The sequence below is a fragment of the Schistocerca piceifrons genome, chromosome 1 (genome assembly GCF_021461385.2).
Source record: "Schistocerca piceifrons isolate TAMUIC-IGC-003096 chromosome 1, iqSchPice1.1, whole genome shotgun sequence".
Taxonomy (NCBI): Eukaryota; Metazoa; Arthropoda; class Insecta; order Orthoptera; family Acrididae; genus Schistocerca; species Schistocerca piceifrons.
This window is the reverse complement of record NC_060138.1, coordinates 198090918-198104614: the sequence shown is the minus strand read 5'-3', so window position 1 is coordinate 198104614 and position 13697 is coordinate 198090918. Positions and strand designations below refer to the sequence as shown.

Below are 13697 nucleotides of genomic sequence, written 5' to 3'. Positions count from 1 at the left end.
GGACCTTTGCCTGTCGCGGGCACGTGCTCTACCATCTGAGCTACCCCAGCACGACTAACGCCCCGTCCTCACAGCTTTAATTCCCCCAGTACCTCGTCTCCTACTTTCCAAAGTTCACAGAGGCTCTCCAGCGAGTTATCAGCGCACACTCCGCTGCAGAGTGAAAATCTCATTCCAGTGTCCAGGCACATTAATCTGACCGCCTGTCAAAAGTTTGAACAACGATATTTTTGCAGTGCACACCGCTGCGAGATGTGCCGCAAGAGAGTCAGTGAGGGACTGGGAGGCGGCGACAGAGATGTGGAGCCATACCGACTACAGTGCTCTGACTAGCTGCGCAATTTTTCTCGTTGAGGATCCAAGGCGCGAACAGGCAGGTCGAGGTGGGCCACACGGATTGTCGATTGGCTTTAAATCCGAGGAGTTTGGTTAAAAAAAATGGCTCTGAGCACTATGCGACTTAACTTCTGAGGTCATCAGTCGCCTAGAACTTAGAACTAATTAAACCTAACTAACCTAAGGGCATCACACACATCCATGCCCGAGACAGGATTCGAACCTGCGACCGTAGCGGTCACTTGGTTCCAGACTGTAGCGCCTAGAACCGCACGGTCACTCCGGCCGGCGGAGTTTGGTGGCCAATGGATTATGATAAACTCATCCTGGTGCTCTCTCGAACCACGCATTTAGATTGTGAGCTGTGTCTCACATTGCATTGTCCTGCTGGTAGACACCGAGGTAAACATACTGCATGTGGGGGAGGACATGATCCCCAAGCATAGATGCACGCTTTTGTTAACACGTTGTGCCTTACAGAATGACGAGATCATCCCGGGAATGCCACGAAAATATTCCCCAGACCACAACACTCCCTCCTCCGGCGTGGATCCTTCCGACGTTTCTTGTAGGGTGTCTTCTTTAAGACGTTTCACGCCGTGCACGCAAATGGCCATCTGTCCGTGGAGCATAAAGCGTGATTCGTCTGGAAAGACCACGAGTCGCCACTCAGTGGATATCCATTTGAGTTCGTCTCATCATCTGAGCATGAACTAGTCGCCTGCTGCAGAGGCCCATCCGCAGCAACTGCCGCTAAACCGTCATGGTTGGTACACTTTTGGTTCATCTGGGAGCTCAGCCGCTCAGCAGCTGCACGTCAATTCTCCGGTACACATCTCTGCAGCCGTCGTACGCTCCTGTCTTCTACGGTGCGTGGTGCACCACAGTTGCTTCGGTGCCGGATTCAGATAGCACCATTTTGCTATGTACGTTGTACTTACAATCAGGCGGTTCGCAAAGAGCGGCAAACTTAGCCGTTTCACAAACGCTTCTACCCTAAGCCCAAAAGCCAATGATCACGGCGTTTTGAACGTCAGATGAATCGCTCCGTTTCCGCATTACGACAACGATTACGATGTTGTCCACGTCCCCTGGACACCCTTTGTATACTCTCCACGGCTAGTTCTGCTACCTACCTATATGAGTGGTCACTGTGCGTTGGCGCTGGACATAGGCGGTGGTGATATTAATGCGACTCGTCTGTGTATTTAGAACTAGGTTACGTTGATATAAGGTGTGAACAGCACGACGAGGTGTGTAATGCTGTTACAGAGGTGTGGTATTGCGTGCAAATTCCGTCGCCCTCCGAATCCAGTCAACCGAGGTGAGCCTTGCAGGCTGCAGCTTAGCTGTTCCCAACTTTGACCTCTGTGCTCTGTTGCACAATGGTACATTCAGCACTGCACAAAGCAGATGTCCAACATCAGCAGGGATTATTAAACCATAAAGTCGTCACCGGATCCCAGTACAAAATATATAAAGATAAGACTAAATATGATTACTGTAATCATTCCCCATTTAAAATGCAGTATTGATTTGCTTTCATGAGGTTCAAATTAAACACTAATTTGGCGCAGTGGCTAGCACACTGGACTCGTATTCGGGAGGACGACGGTTCAGTCCCGCTTCCGGCCATACTCATTTTGGTTTTCAGTGATTTCCCTACATCACTCCAGGCAAATGCCGGGATGGTTCCTTTGAAAGGGCACGGCCGACGTCCTTCCCCGATCCGATGGGACCGATGACCTAGCTGTCTGGTCTCCTCCCCCAGACAACCCCAACCCCCACTAGACTAATTATCTATGTTAGAGCAGCTAACTGATCCTTGATAGGGAAACACAACCGCTGACCACATACGAGCGGATTCGTACGATGGTCCACACCTGCGCGACACTTCCTAGGACATTTTTAAGCCAACTGCCCAGCCAGTCGCAAGCCCAGCGTTATCCACTAACGTGCAGCTCTCCCCACCTTCCCCCCATTCGGAACTGGTTCCAGAAATCTGCTCGGAGGCAGGGCATCTTCGTGTGTGGGGTAAATCAGTCGATTTTCACCATTTATCCGCGCTGCCGGGACTGCGGCGCATACTCGACAGGTCACAGGCTACAGACAACGGAGTTCAGTAGCTGCAGCTCTGTCTCAAAAATGGTTCAAATGGCTCTGAGCACTATGGGACTCAACATCTGTGGTCATAAGTCCCCTAGAACTTAGAACTACTTAAACGTAACTAACCTAAGGACATCACACACATCCATGCCCGAGGCAGGATTCGAACCTGCGACCGTAGCAGTCGCTCGGTTCCTGACTGAGCGCCTAGAACCGCTAGACCACCGCGGCCGGCCGAGCTCTGTCTCACTCAAAATACGTTGTACAGTGCAGAGTTTTTAAAACATTGTTTTCGGTTCTGGAACCCGTTAAATTGTCGAGCAGAAGTTACTATGGAAGATAAGGCGAATAAAATTGCGGCTGTAGCCGACAATTTATACGCTATGTACTTATATATTTTTCTCGAAAGACAAATCGCACAAAATAGGTGAAAAAATGGATTACCGAAAGGAAACATTGCAGCCATGTGGCTGTGATTCAGAATCTCCAAGGCTACAAGAACTACCGAAGAATGAGTCCGTATAATTGCAACGAGATTTAAGGCGAGTACATTTCATTTTTGTTAGCACCGGATAGTTGATATCGAGCATCTGGTGCAGTAAACTGTATTTTAGTGATGAATGGTGTGTTTCTAGGTGTTCTGTCAATTTGTTGTTTCCATTTTATGCGCAAGATTCTTAAGGTACTGTGAGTTGTGCTGTAATTTTAATTCGCTGCCTGGTGGGCATTACGCTACAGAAACATGACATAGTAATGCCTGAAGGCATTTCACCGCGACGAAGATATGCTCTCTGAACAATAGGCACTCATCTAAGAAGCTTGAAGGGTTGACATGCTAGGAAAAGTGTGTCCTTGATCCTTTGTAAAGGACATTAACTCGTAACACCTGTAAAATAATGGTCGTAAGAGGGTAATACGTAATACAATAAGGAAAATCATCCAAGCAATTTTTTATGGGTTTATACGACTCATCCTTTCGTTTTCCGCTTGCTTCAGAAGCCTCCACTTTTCTGAACTCTTTTTGTATAATTTTACACTTTGGTCCATAGTTGAAATATGGTCTAGAAATATTGCAACTATCTCTTCGTATGCCCTATTTTTTTAAATATTTTCTTGTTCCTGTAATGTTCATGTGTCAGCTTCTAGTAATAAGGTTTTTGCGGTGCAATTGTTTTTTCTGTGCGGTCAGTGATCCACTCCTTCGCCACACTTACAGCAATTGGTATACAGAAGATCTGATAATACTCTAGGTCACAGAGTGTACAGAAAGCCGACTAACACAAAAAGGTATTTAGATGCCACTTCGCACCACCACCCAACCCAGAAGCATGCAGTACTCAACACTCGGTCTTCACGTGCCTTCCGTATCAGCGATGACGACAACTTGGAATCGGAGCTGAATTTTTTAAAGAGGACATTGAAGGCAAATGGGTATGATAGTTATTCAATCGACAGAGCATTTAGGTGGAATATTTATACTGCTAATAAGAATGACGAGGAACCGCCTTCTCACTCCGTCAGGTTACCGTTCGTTTCTGGGGACACTGACCGCATAAGCAGAATTTCAAAGAAAGATGGTATTCAGACATCTTTCTTTAGTCAATACAAAATAAAAGATTCTTTCCGACGGAAAACGGATGCACCTGATTGCCTCCACAATGCAGGCGTCTGTCAAGTGACATGTATATATAGGTGAAACGGGAAGAACAGTTAAAGAACGCATTAAGGAACACGAACGGCACATGCGGCTAAAACAAACTGCAAAATCGGCGGTAGCGGAATATCATGTGAACTGTGGCTCCCATATAGATTTTAATAACGAACTGGCTAGGGAAACAAACATTTATAGAAGAAAGGTCCGAGACACAGTTGAAATTTCTAAGAATGCATCTAATTTAAATAGAGAGGACGGCTATAGGCTTTCGGCATCGTGGCTCCCCGCCATCAAGGAAGTAAATACGGGGCCGCGGAATGTGAGTGGCATAAACAACGCACTGCAAGTCATCTCGGCGGACAATAATATTTTGGGTAAACATTCTCCCTCTCTCGCTCTATCCGTTTCGAATCTAGCCAGTGATGACGACCAAACAATAGCGGTAGCAAGAATTCCAACCAATAACCCTACTCCAGCGTAATTGTGGAATAGTGCCTTTCTATCCAATGACGATGAGCCGCCAGCGGCATCCACAGGAGATTAGCCAACAACGCCCCTTCTTCTGCATCAGAGTGGGAATATTAGCCTATGACTGGAGCCCACCAATGGTAGCCATACGAATTTTAACCAATACTGTCACTTCTCCAGCACGAACGCGTGAAAATTCCCCCTTTATAAGACGACGCGACACTCCTCTCTGGCAGTGTTCTAGCAGTAGTGGACACCAGAAGATCCCGAGGAAGATCCCAGCAGAATGGTCGAAACGTCGATCATTTTAGAAGAAACATGATGCGGCCTAATAACCTAGAACATTTTAACTTCAATTTTAACTTATTGTTACCTGGAAACCGCCGGACAACTCACGGACTTCCTGAACGTGACCCGTCGCTGAAATCCGCACGTCTCTGCCCATCTGAAGAGGCCGGATCTCCGGTCCCGAGGACTGCAGGCAAAGGCTGGTAGGCCGTGTCTCCATCACACACAGGGGGGCCCTACAGGTGGTATACAATACGTCGTAAATATCCGTGGTTCGCTAAAAACCGCTCGTGTGCGGCCAGCTAATCACAGTCGAGTAAGCTAAAGGATATACAACACCTCATCTATATTGAGCATCACTATACTAAATCCTGTCTGGTACGTCCGCCACTCGTGACAGTCCAGCAACAAGTGTTTTCCGATCTCTTTTGTCTCTGAACAGGCCCACACATCCTGTGTTTGGGTCAGCCAGTCAGGAGTCGCTACATCCCTCCGAGCTACTTAAGCGTTTGAAATATTTTTTATACTAACTGCTATTTTGTAAGCGTAGTAATACCCTCAGACGACACGATGGATTACAGATACTCTTTACCTATGGGTATTGATGTAAAAATTATTATTTATCGTAGATAGGACACCCAAGTCAAATGACGGGCTGTGAACTGTCAGTTTCGTATTCCAGCCGTTTCCTCGTTTTTGTGCAGACAAGCGGGACCGAGTGAAGTGGCTCAGTGGTCAGTGCATTGGACTCCCATTCGGGAGGATGACGGTCCACATCCACGTCCGGCTATCCAGGTTTCAATTTTCCATGATTTCCCTAAGTTCCGGGCAAATGCCGAGATGGTTCCTTTGAAAAGGTCATGGCCGATTTACTTCTCTATCCTTGAAACATTACAAGTTTGTGCTCTGGGTCCAACGACCACGCTGTAGACGGGACGTCAAACTCTAATCTTCCTTCCCACAAGATAGGGCATTTCTTTTCCCGCTGTTGTGGAGGGCACTGGGGGATATCGTCGGCCTCCACGGTGCCGTTCGGGTGTTGAATTTCTCCTAGCTGCCTGCAATCAGCAGATTTTGTAAGGGCTACTGTCACCGCAGTCACACCCAGGTTGCGGGCCGTTTTCTACTGACCTCCTCACTCTCTTCGATTTGAACATTCACACAGCACCCGGCATTACACTGGCTATCTCCGATTTCGTTGCTCCGATCCATTGCAAGATGTAGAAATCGAAAGTGGCAGAACTACTCCCTTGTTCAGAAAAAAAAACACAACACCTTGAACGACTAGAAATAGGACGTTCATATTTGCATATACGTATATTAGAATGTTCTGCAGAAATTATTAGTATTTTAGTCACCTCAGTTCGGCATGTAACCTTTTGCCCAGTAGACACAGGGTCCACCATGGGCCCTGATAATTTGTTACGCGCATGACGGCATCGACTCTTAAGAGACGAGAATGTGTCCTGTGTTATAGACATAGATGTCGCATTCACCTCGTTCCAAAATTCATCTGTGGTGGTTGGCATTGGGTCACAGCGCTGCACCCGTCGTTTCGCCATATCCCACACATTTTAGACTGGCGACATGTCTGTGACCTGCAGAACCAGAGCAAAAGGCTGATATTCCGTGACACCAAAAAGGCAGACGTTCGTGCAGCAGCATGTGTTCCTACGTTGTGTTGCTGAAAAATGGCATTTGGGGTATTGTGCAGAAGGGTTATGGCTACGGGTTGCAGGACGTCACTGACGTAGGTCACAGTGCCCTGCACACGCACCGGCTGTGATTTGTGGCTGCACCCAATAGCACCCCACACTTTAAGGCCATGAGATGGCACTGTATGTCTTATGCGGATGCAGTCACTGTGTTGTCGCTTTCCCTGTCTGCAGCGACCAAAATGTGGCCATTATTTTCAAACAAGAAGAATCTGGATTCATCCGAAAACACTATATGACGCCATTCCTGCCCCAGTGACGTCGTTCCACTCAGCACTGCCGTCTAGCATGTTTCCGTACATTCGTCAGAGGTAGGTGGAGAAGTGGAGGGACTGTCACCCCTGATGGTGTACGATGTGTTAACTCTGTTCCCATACGGATTAGGTGTCGAGCTCGGTGACGGGGGGAGGAGCGAAGTGGGTGGTATGACATGACGCGTCTCGTCGTATTCTACTGCCTTTCGTGAAGCATTCTGCACACACTCATTGCATTGCGTTTGTGAGCAGCAATTTTCCGGATGGATGAATCACATTTTGTGAAGCCAATAATGCACCCTCTTTCAAACTGAATGATTTGACGGTACGGTTCTCGGATACGTCTGCGAGGCAACCTGTACGTCTGTTAAAGTCACATTGATCCATTTCCTTCGGTTTATAGCGACAACGAGAGCCGCAGGCACATTTTATTGGTAGGTGGTGTTGCGCCGCCATATCGATGTTGAACCCTGAACCCGCGGGCCGACATGGTTCAAATGCTAATCATTTCTGCAGAACATACTAATGTTCGTGTCCTGTCAATATGAACGTCCTGTCTCTAATCATTCAAGGTGTTCTATTTCTTCTGAACATGAGTGTAGTTGGATTCGAGGTACCAAACGTTTAAACAGTTCCAGATACATTTGTGTATTTACTTTTCTATGTAGAGGCACGAAGTATTTTTGTATGAAGGCACCACTACGGAAAGCAGACATAAATTTGTATTTACGCTTGAGATTTTGAAGATTTTTCATCGACCCATATGGAATGAAGACTGTTTCAGAACAGTAAGTTGAGCAGAAAATTATACGCTAGTAATAAGCTTCAATAGAACTCTTTTATCAGTGTCAGTAGTGCCTTGACAAGTATCAATCGATCGTCGATTTTCTCTTGAGTGAAAACCAACTTTCAATTCTTCAAATTTTCCTCTGTGCCGAAGTATTGTGCATAAAAACGGAAGCAACAATTCGGCTGAGCACCGAAAAGAAGAAATTTGACTTTTTTTGGGGAGGTCTAGTATTTCTTCTATCATCCTAGACGTCATTTGCTAACAGTTGGCCGCATCTCGTGGTCGTGCGGTAGCGTTCTTGCTTCCCACGCCCGGGTTCCCGGGTTCGATTCCCGGCGGGGTCAGGGATTTTCTCTGCCTCGTGATGGCTGGGTGTTGTGTGATGTCCTTAGGTTAGTTAGGTTTAAGTAGTTCTAAGTTCTAGGGGACTGATGACCACAGATGTTAAGTCCCATAGTGCTCAGAGCCAACCATTTGAACCATTTGCTAACAGTTTTATAGTAAACACAGCAATAGCTGCGTTAGTCTTGTTGATCCAAGTTTTGTGCCAAACGCTGCATTCATCGCCCGCTACTGCACCTTACGATCACGAAAGGTTTGCACCACGCGAAAACTATTCACCAGTTCAATTCTGTTTCACCATACGGCTTATAAATCGGCTAACTTTCCTCTGTCGCTGAAAAATCAGCTTTCGTGCAACATTTACTTATCCACAATTTAGTTCCTTCCATTTCACCTATCTCCTGTCTCTAAAACACCTCCAAGCCCCCCCCCCCCCCCCGTCCTTGGCACACGCACACACACACACACACACACACACACACACACACACACACACACACACACGCACACGCACTTACAACGTCTGGTCCTAATGAACGTTCGAATACTTCAACAGCTAAGATGATGTGGGCGCAACATAGCTGTTGGCTAGAATACAAAATTTGTATCCGATAGCTGGAGCGAAAAATTTGATGAAAAAAAGCTGTGAAATGATTCCTTAAAGGGCTTCCTTGAATAAATGAAGACCTCGGCTTTCAGGACAACCTACGGTTCTGGCTGGACAAGGGCGTGGACGGCTACCGCATGGACGCGGTGACGTTCTTGGTCGAGGCGGAGGGCTTTCCAGATGGGGTCCCGGGCGACATAGAGCAGCCGTACATGCACCAGCCTGAGTCCTACGTCATCGTACAAGAGTTTCGTGCCGTCGTCGATGAGTATGACAACAGGTAAGCAATCACTGGATTCCACTGAAGATACATGTTTCAGCGTTTCATTGTCCTCGTAAAATTGAACCCTGGTTCTCAACACGTGGCAAACACTTTATACTGTTTGATCAAAAGTATCCTGACACCTCTATGTAATGCGAGATTCACTACTAGGTATCGTTAGAGGTGGACCGCCAGTGTGAAAAGGAGATAGGGACTGTTTTGCTGTCAGTAGAGAAGCAGTAATAGACTGCGTCTGTAAGGATAGATCAGTGACTTAGAATGTGAACCAGTTATTGGATGTCATCTGGCTAGGAAATCCACCAGAAACATCCATCAACAATCCCTTGTAAAGCTAACCATTCGACTTTTGGAGATGTGGTTGCCAACTGGAAAGGAAGAACCACTGCTACGTCAAGAACGCGCAAGATCTCATGTACTGACGGACCAGGGATTATCGTGCATTGCAGGGTGTGAAAGTAAAAAGTCGGATGCAGTGAGCGAGAGGGAATCACCAAAGTGCTACCAACAGTTCCATCTTGCTCATTGTTCGTGCGTAGGGGGTGAATGGAGTTCAGTGGTAGAGCAGCTTCTGATAAGGCACACATTTCTACAGTCAGTGCTAAACGACGCCTGGGGTAGTGTACACACCGATTCCAGTGTACAGCTGATGACTGGAAAAGAGTGACTGGGGTAATGAAACGAACAGCACCCAGTGGTAATACGGCTGAGGAATGTGTGGAGAATGTTCCATGGCCCTCTGTGTCTCGCCAAACATGAAGTATGGAGGAGATGTTTTACGCTATGAGGGTGTTATTTGCGGCTAGAGTCTGGTCACCTTTGTGTGCTTAAGAAAACGTCAATTGCATAAGAATACGACCACGTTTTACATAAATGTGTTATGCATACAGTAGAGGAAAAGAGACTGCTAGTATCAGCATGACAATGCACAATCATAAAGTGATATCTGTGAGGCGACTGTTTGTGGTCTGTAACTTTCATGAAATGTACTGGAATGACCAGAGTCCTAACATGAACCAAATGGTATACCTGGAAGTGTCCCCAGCAAATTTCGAGTCATCATAAAGGTAGACAGCCCATGACGTTCACCAACAGATGTCGAGATATTTTCTGTGAGATCAAGTCCAAACGCCCAAGAATGTTGAAAGACGGCATCAGTCTGATTAAGTGTAACCAGATGTTGCCAAGGTTATTTTCCCTACGCTGCAGAAATTACGCTGGGAAGTCCTTACATATCCTCCATACAGCCCATATCTCTCCCCATATGATTTCGATGAGCTTCGAGTGCTAAAGAAATACATTGGTTACCATCGATTTTGTTTGGACGAAGAAGAGCACGCCTGGGTAAATGTATTCGCAGTTATGTTGTCTCGTCATACTGTCGTGAGAATCTATGGAGAGCAGCTAAAGGACTATGAAACCACGAGTAGGCGACAAGTTGTCTGACGTGCATGCTTCGTTACAGAACGCTGAAGTCGGAGGCTTGACAGCTATGTAGAGCAGGATATGTGACTATCTGTGGCCGATCTGACGACAAAGTACGATGCTGCTGCAGGCACAGGTGTTTCGAAATGCACTGTTCAACACACATTGCCAGGGTACCGAGACAGACAACTCCACTGTGTTCCCATGTTGACACAAAGAATTACAATAGCAGTGGGCACGGAATCACTGAAACTGAACCGTGTATCAATGTAAACATGTTATTTGGATGAATCACTTTTATTGTTAAACCAGGCCGAAACTCATGTCCGGATATGCCATCATTTGGGTGAACTGCTGATGGAAACGTGCACTGCACCACGATCACAGGCCAATGAGGCAGTATTATATTATGGGGGACATACACTTGGTTTCCATGCGACCTGTGATAGTAATCAAACGTACGGTGACTGCTGTGGACTACGTGAACATTATTGCGGACCACCTGCATCCCTACACGCTGGATGTCTTGCCTGGCGGTGATGGCATCTTGTAAAAAGACAATTGCTCAGAGACTGAAGTCGTGCTTCTGTAGTTGGACAAGCATAATAGTGCACACACGTTAAAATCTTGGCTTCCAAATTCTGGTTTCTCCGACGCAAAGTTCCCTATCTCAAATTGTTCAGTGGAGCATCCTTTTTTCGGGCTGTCACGGAAACACTCTCTATAGCATCCCTGTGGTAGACACCAGTAGCAGTATAATATAGTGTGGCCCTTCCCTCTGGTTTCCTTGTCTGCGATTTGAGACAGCTTGGAGCCTCAGGCAGTCATACCTAAAACTATGTGATCATTTGCATATTACCTCAATCTGGCACAAAACAGGGCTAAATTAAATGAGACTGTAGAGATGGAACGATCTCGCCCTACTTCTATTATAATAGCTATGATATCCACTTCTTTGACATATTGATTGTGTCTAATGCCTAACCAGCTGGAGAACAGACAGAGGAAGGGAGTGAAATGGTGGTTCCGTTCCATGGTTTTATTCCTTTGCAAATACAGGGTGTTTATAAATGAATATCGGGGTTTTAACGCTTTATAATATTTATTACATTAAACTTAGAGTTATAAATGATATGTCAAAAGAAAGAGCAACTCGAACAATTTTGTTTGGCACCAGTGCACATGCGCAGCACGCAATGTTTCCGCCGCAATCCGCTAGACAGCGGTAGTAGCGAAGATGGCGACTAGTGAACAGGAACTGTTTTGTGTTTTGCAGTTTGCAAAGACCGAATCTGTAGTTACTGTGCAACGTGTGTTCCGGCTGAGGTTCGGTTGTGATTCTCCAAGTGATAATAACATTCGTAGATAGTAGCATCAATTTGAAGATACCGGCTACCTTTGTAAAGGGAAGAGCACAGGACGACCAAGAGTTAGTTAAGAGACTGTTGTGCGAGTGAGAGGGTCGTTCACTCGTAGCCCAAAGAGATCAGTCCAGAAGGCTAGTCGTAAATTGCAAGTTCCCGTGTCGACTGTTTGGTAAGTTTTAAGAAAACGCGTACAGCTACGTCCTTACCGTTTACAGTTAATACAGGCTCTAAAGCCGGCAGACCATGGATTACGTGCCAATTTCGCAAACGAAATGATGTTTTCATGACGATGAAGATTTTCTGGATCATGTTGAGTTCAGTGATGAATCGACCTTTCACCGTATTGGACATGTTAACACTCACAATGTGCGCATCTGGGGCTCAGAAAATCCTCACGAGGTGGTACAAATACAACGAGATTCCCCTAAAGTAACTGTTTTTTGTGCCGTATCCCGACGGATAGTTTATGGATCTTTCTTTTTTCGTGAACCTACTGTAACTGGCACTTCTTACCTTGATACACTAGAGCAATGGTTCTTCCGTCAGTTGGAAGAAGATGAGCCAGAGAACTTAATTTTCAAGCAAGATGGTGCACCACCTCACTGACATAGAGAAATACGCGATTAGTTCAACTTCACTGTACCCAAGCGCTGGATAGGCCGCAAGGGACCCAATGACAGGGCTTGCTTTGCATGGCCTCCACGTTCACCCGACCTAACTCCATGCGATTTTTTCCTTTGGGGCTTCATCAAGAATCGTGTGTACGTGCCTCCGCTACCAGCAGACCTCCCTGAATTAAGAAACTGGATTGAAGCAGCTGTTGCTACAATCACTGAAGACACACTTATCAACGTTTGGGAAGAACTCGGCTATAGACTTGATGTGTGCCATGTGACAAATGATGGTCACATTGAAATTTATAAGGTTCTTGGTAAAACTGTTGCTCTTTCATTTGACATATCATTTATAATTGTAAGTTTAGCATAATAAATATTATAAAGTGTTAAATCCCCGATATTCATTTATGAACACCCTGTATTATAATACCTTGTACTATGTTTAGTCCGCTTAAGATCCTGTCTAAAGGAAACCTGTGTGGTAAATATTATTACTGATGTTGGCGAGTAACATAGCACTAGTGAGAACAGTTAAACAGCTTTCAAAAATCATTTGACTTTGCAAGGTGGACTAACATGTAAAGAAAACAGCAACGATGAAGTCATGGTAATAATCCTTTGCAGCTATTTTGGAAAGAACTGCCAAGAGAATACCGTACACCTTGCAGACACCATGTCAGGTAGAAAGGTGGAGATAACTGGTCATCAGCCAGTAACAACATACGACTAGCATCCTACTGCACTGCAATACGTAGTTCGTAATTTCGTGGTACTAGCTCAGTAGTAACATAATATCGGGGGTTTAAGAACGCTAATGTCGGACGAGTGACTGCAAGTAGAAGACTAGGGTGGGCAGATCAAGTTTTCCGAGCAGAGGGTACATCCTTTATTAGAACATCAGATAGTTGGTAGAAGTCCAAGAGGGCGTCCGCGAACGAGAGGGAAAGACAGAACTTTAATGAAGAAGCAGATCCAACAGCCAGAATTTAGTATGCCAGAGACAAAATCAAAGCTGGCAGCTGGTGGCCGAGCGGTTCTAGGCGCTTCAGTCTGGAAACGAGCGACCGCTACGGTCGCAGGTTCGAATCCTGCCTCGGGCATGGATGTGTGTGATGTCCTTAGATTAGTTAGGTTGCAACGTCCCCTTTGAACAATTTATACATGACTGTGCTTAAACTGACACACAATATTTTGTTAGCGCAACGCAATGTGACTTTCAAAATTCCCTACAAAAGAATGGCCCTGACTAACATTAAACTATACCTTTCACAAATCACTTACCTCACAAAAATCTTCGCTGCTCAAGCTACTGCAATACAGCGAGCGCCACTACTGCCAGCTAAATAAAAGATTCAAACTATGGAAGGCACTAACTACTGATAGGGATAGTTAGCAAATGAAAGATATTAATAGAGAACAAACAATGTATTTACCATGATATCATCATA

The 13697-nt window shown here is 45.8% G+C and overlaps 1 protein-coding gene across 1 annotated transcript in view; it reads left to right on the top strand.

Annotated features, from left to right (window-relative positions):
* The window catches only part of LOC124799410 (maltase 2-like), a 63126-nt gene that overhangs the window by 26241 nt on the left and 23188 nt on the right, over window positions 1-13697 (top strand). The window contains exon 5 of the mRNA XM_047262925.1: window positions 8653-8840. Within this exon, the coding sequence (XP_047118881.1) occupies window positions 8653-8840 (188 nt within the window). The remainder of the gene's footprint in view (window positions 1-8652; window positions 8841-13697) is intronic.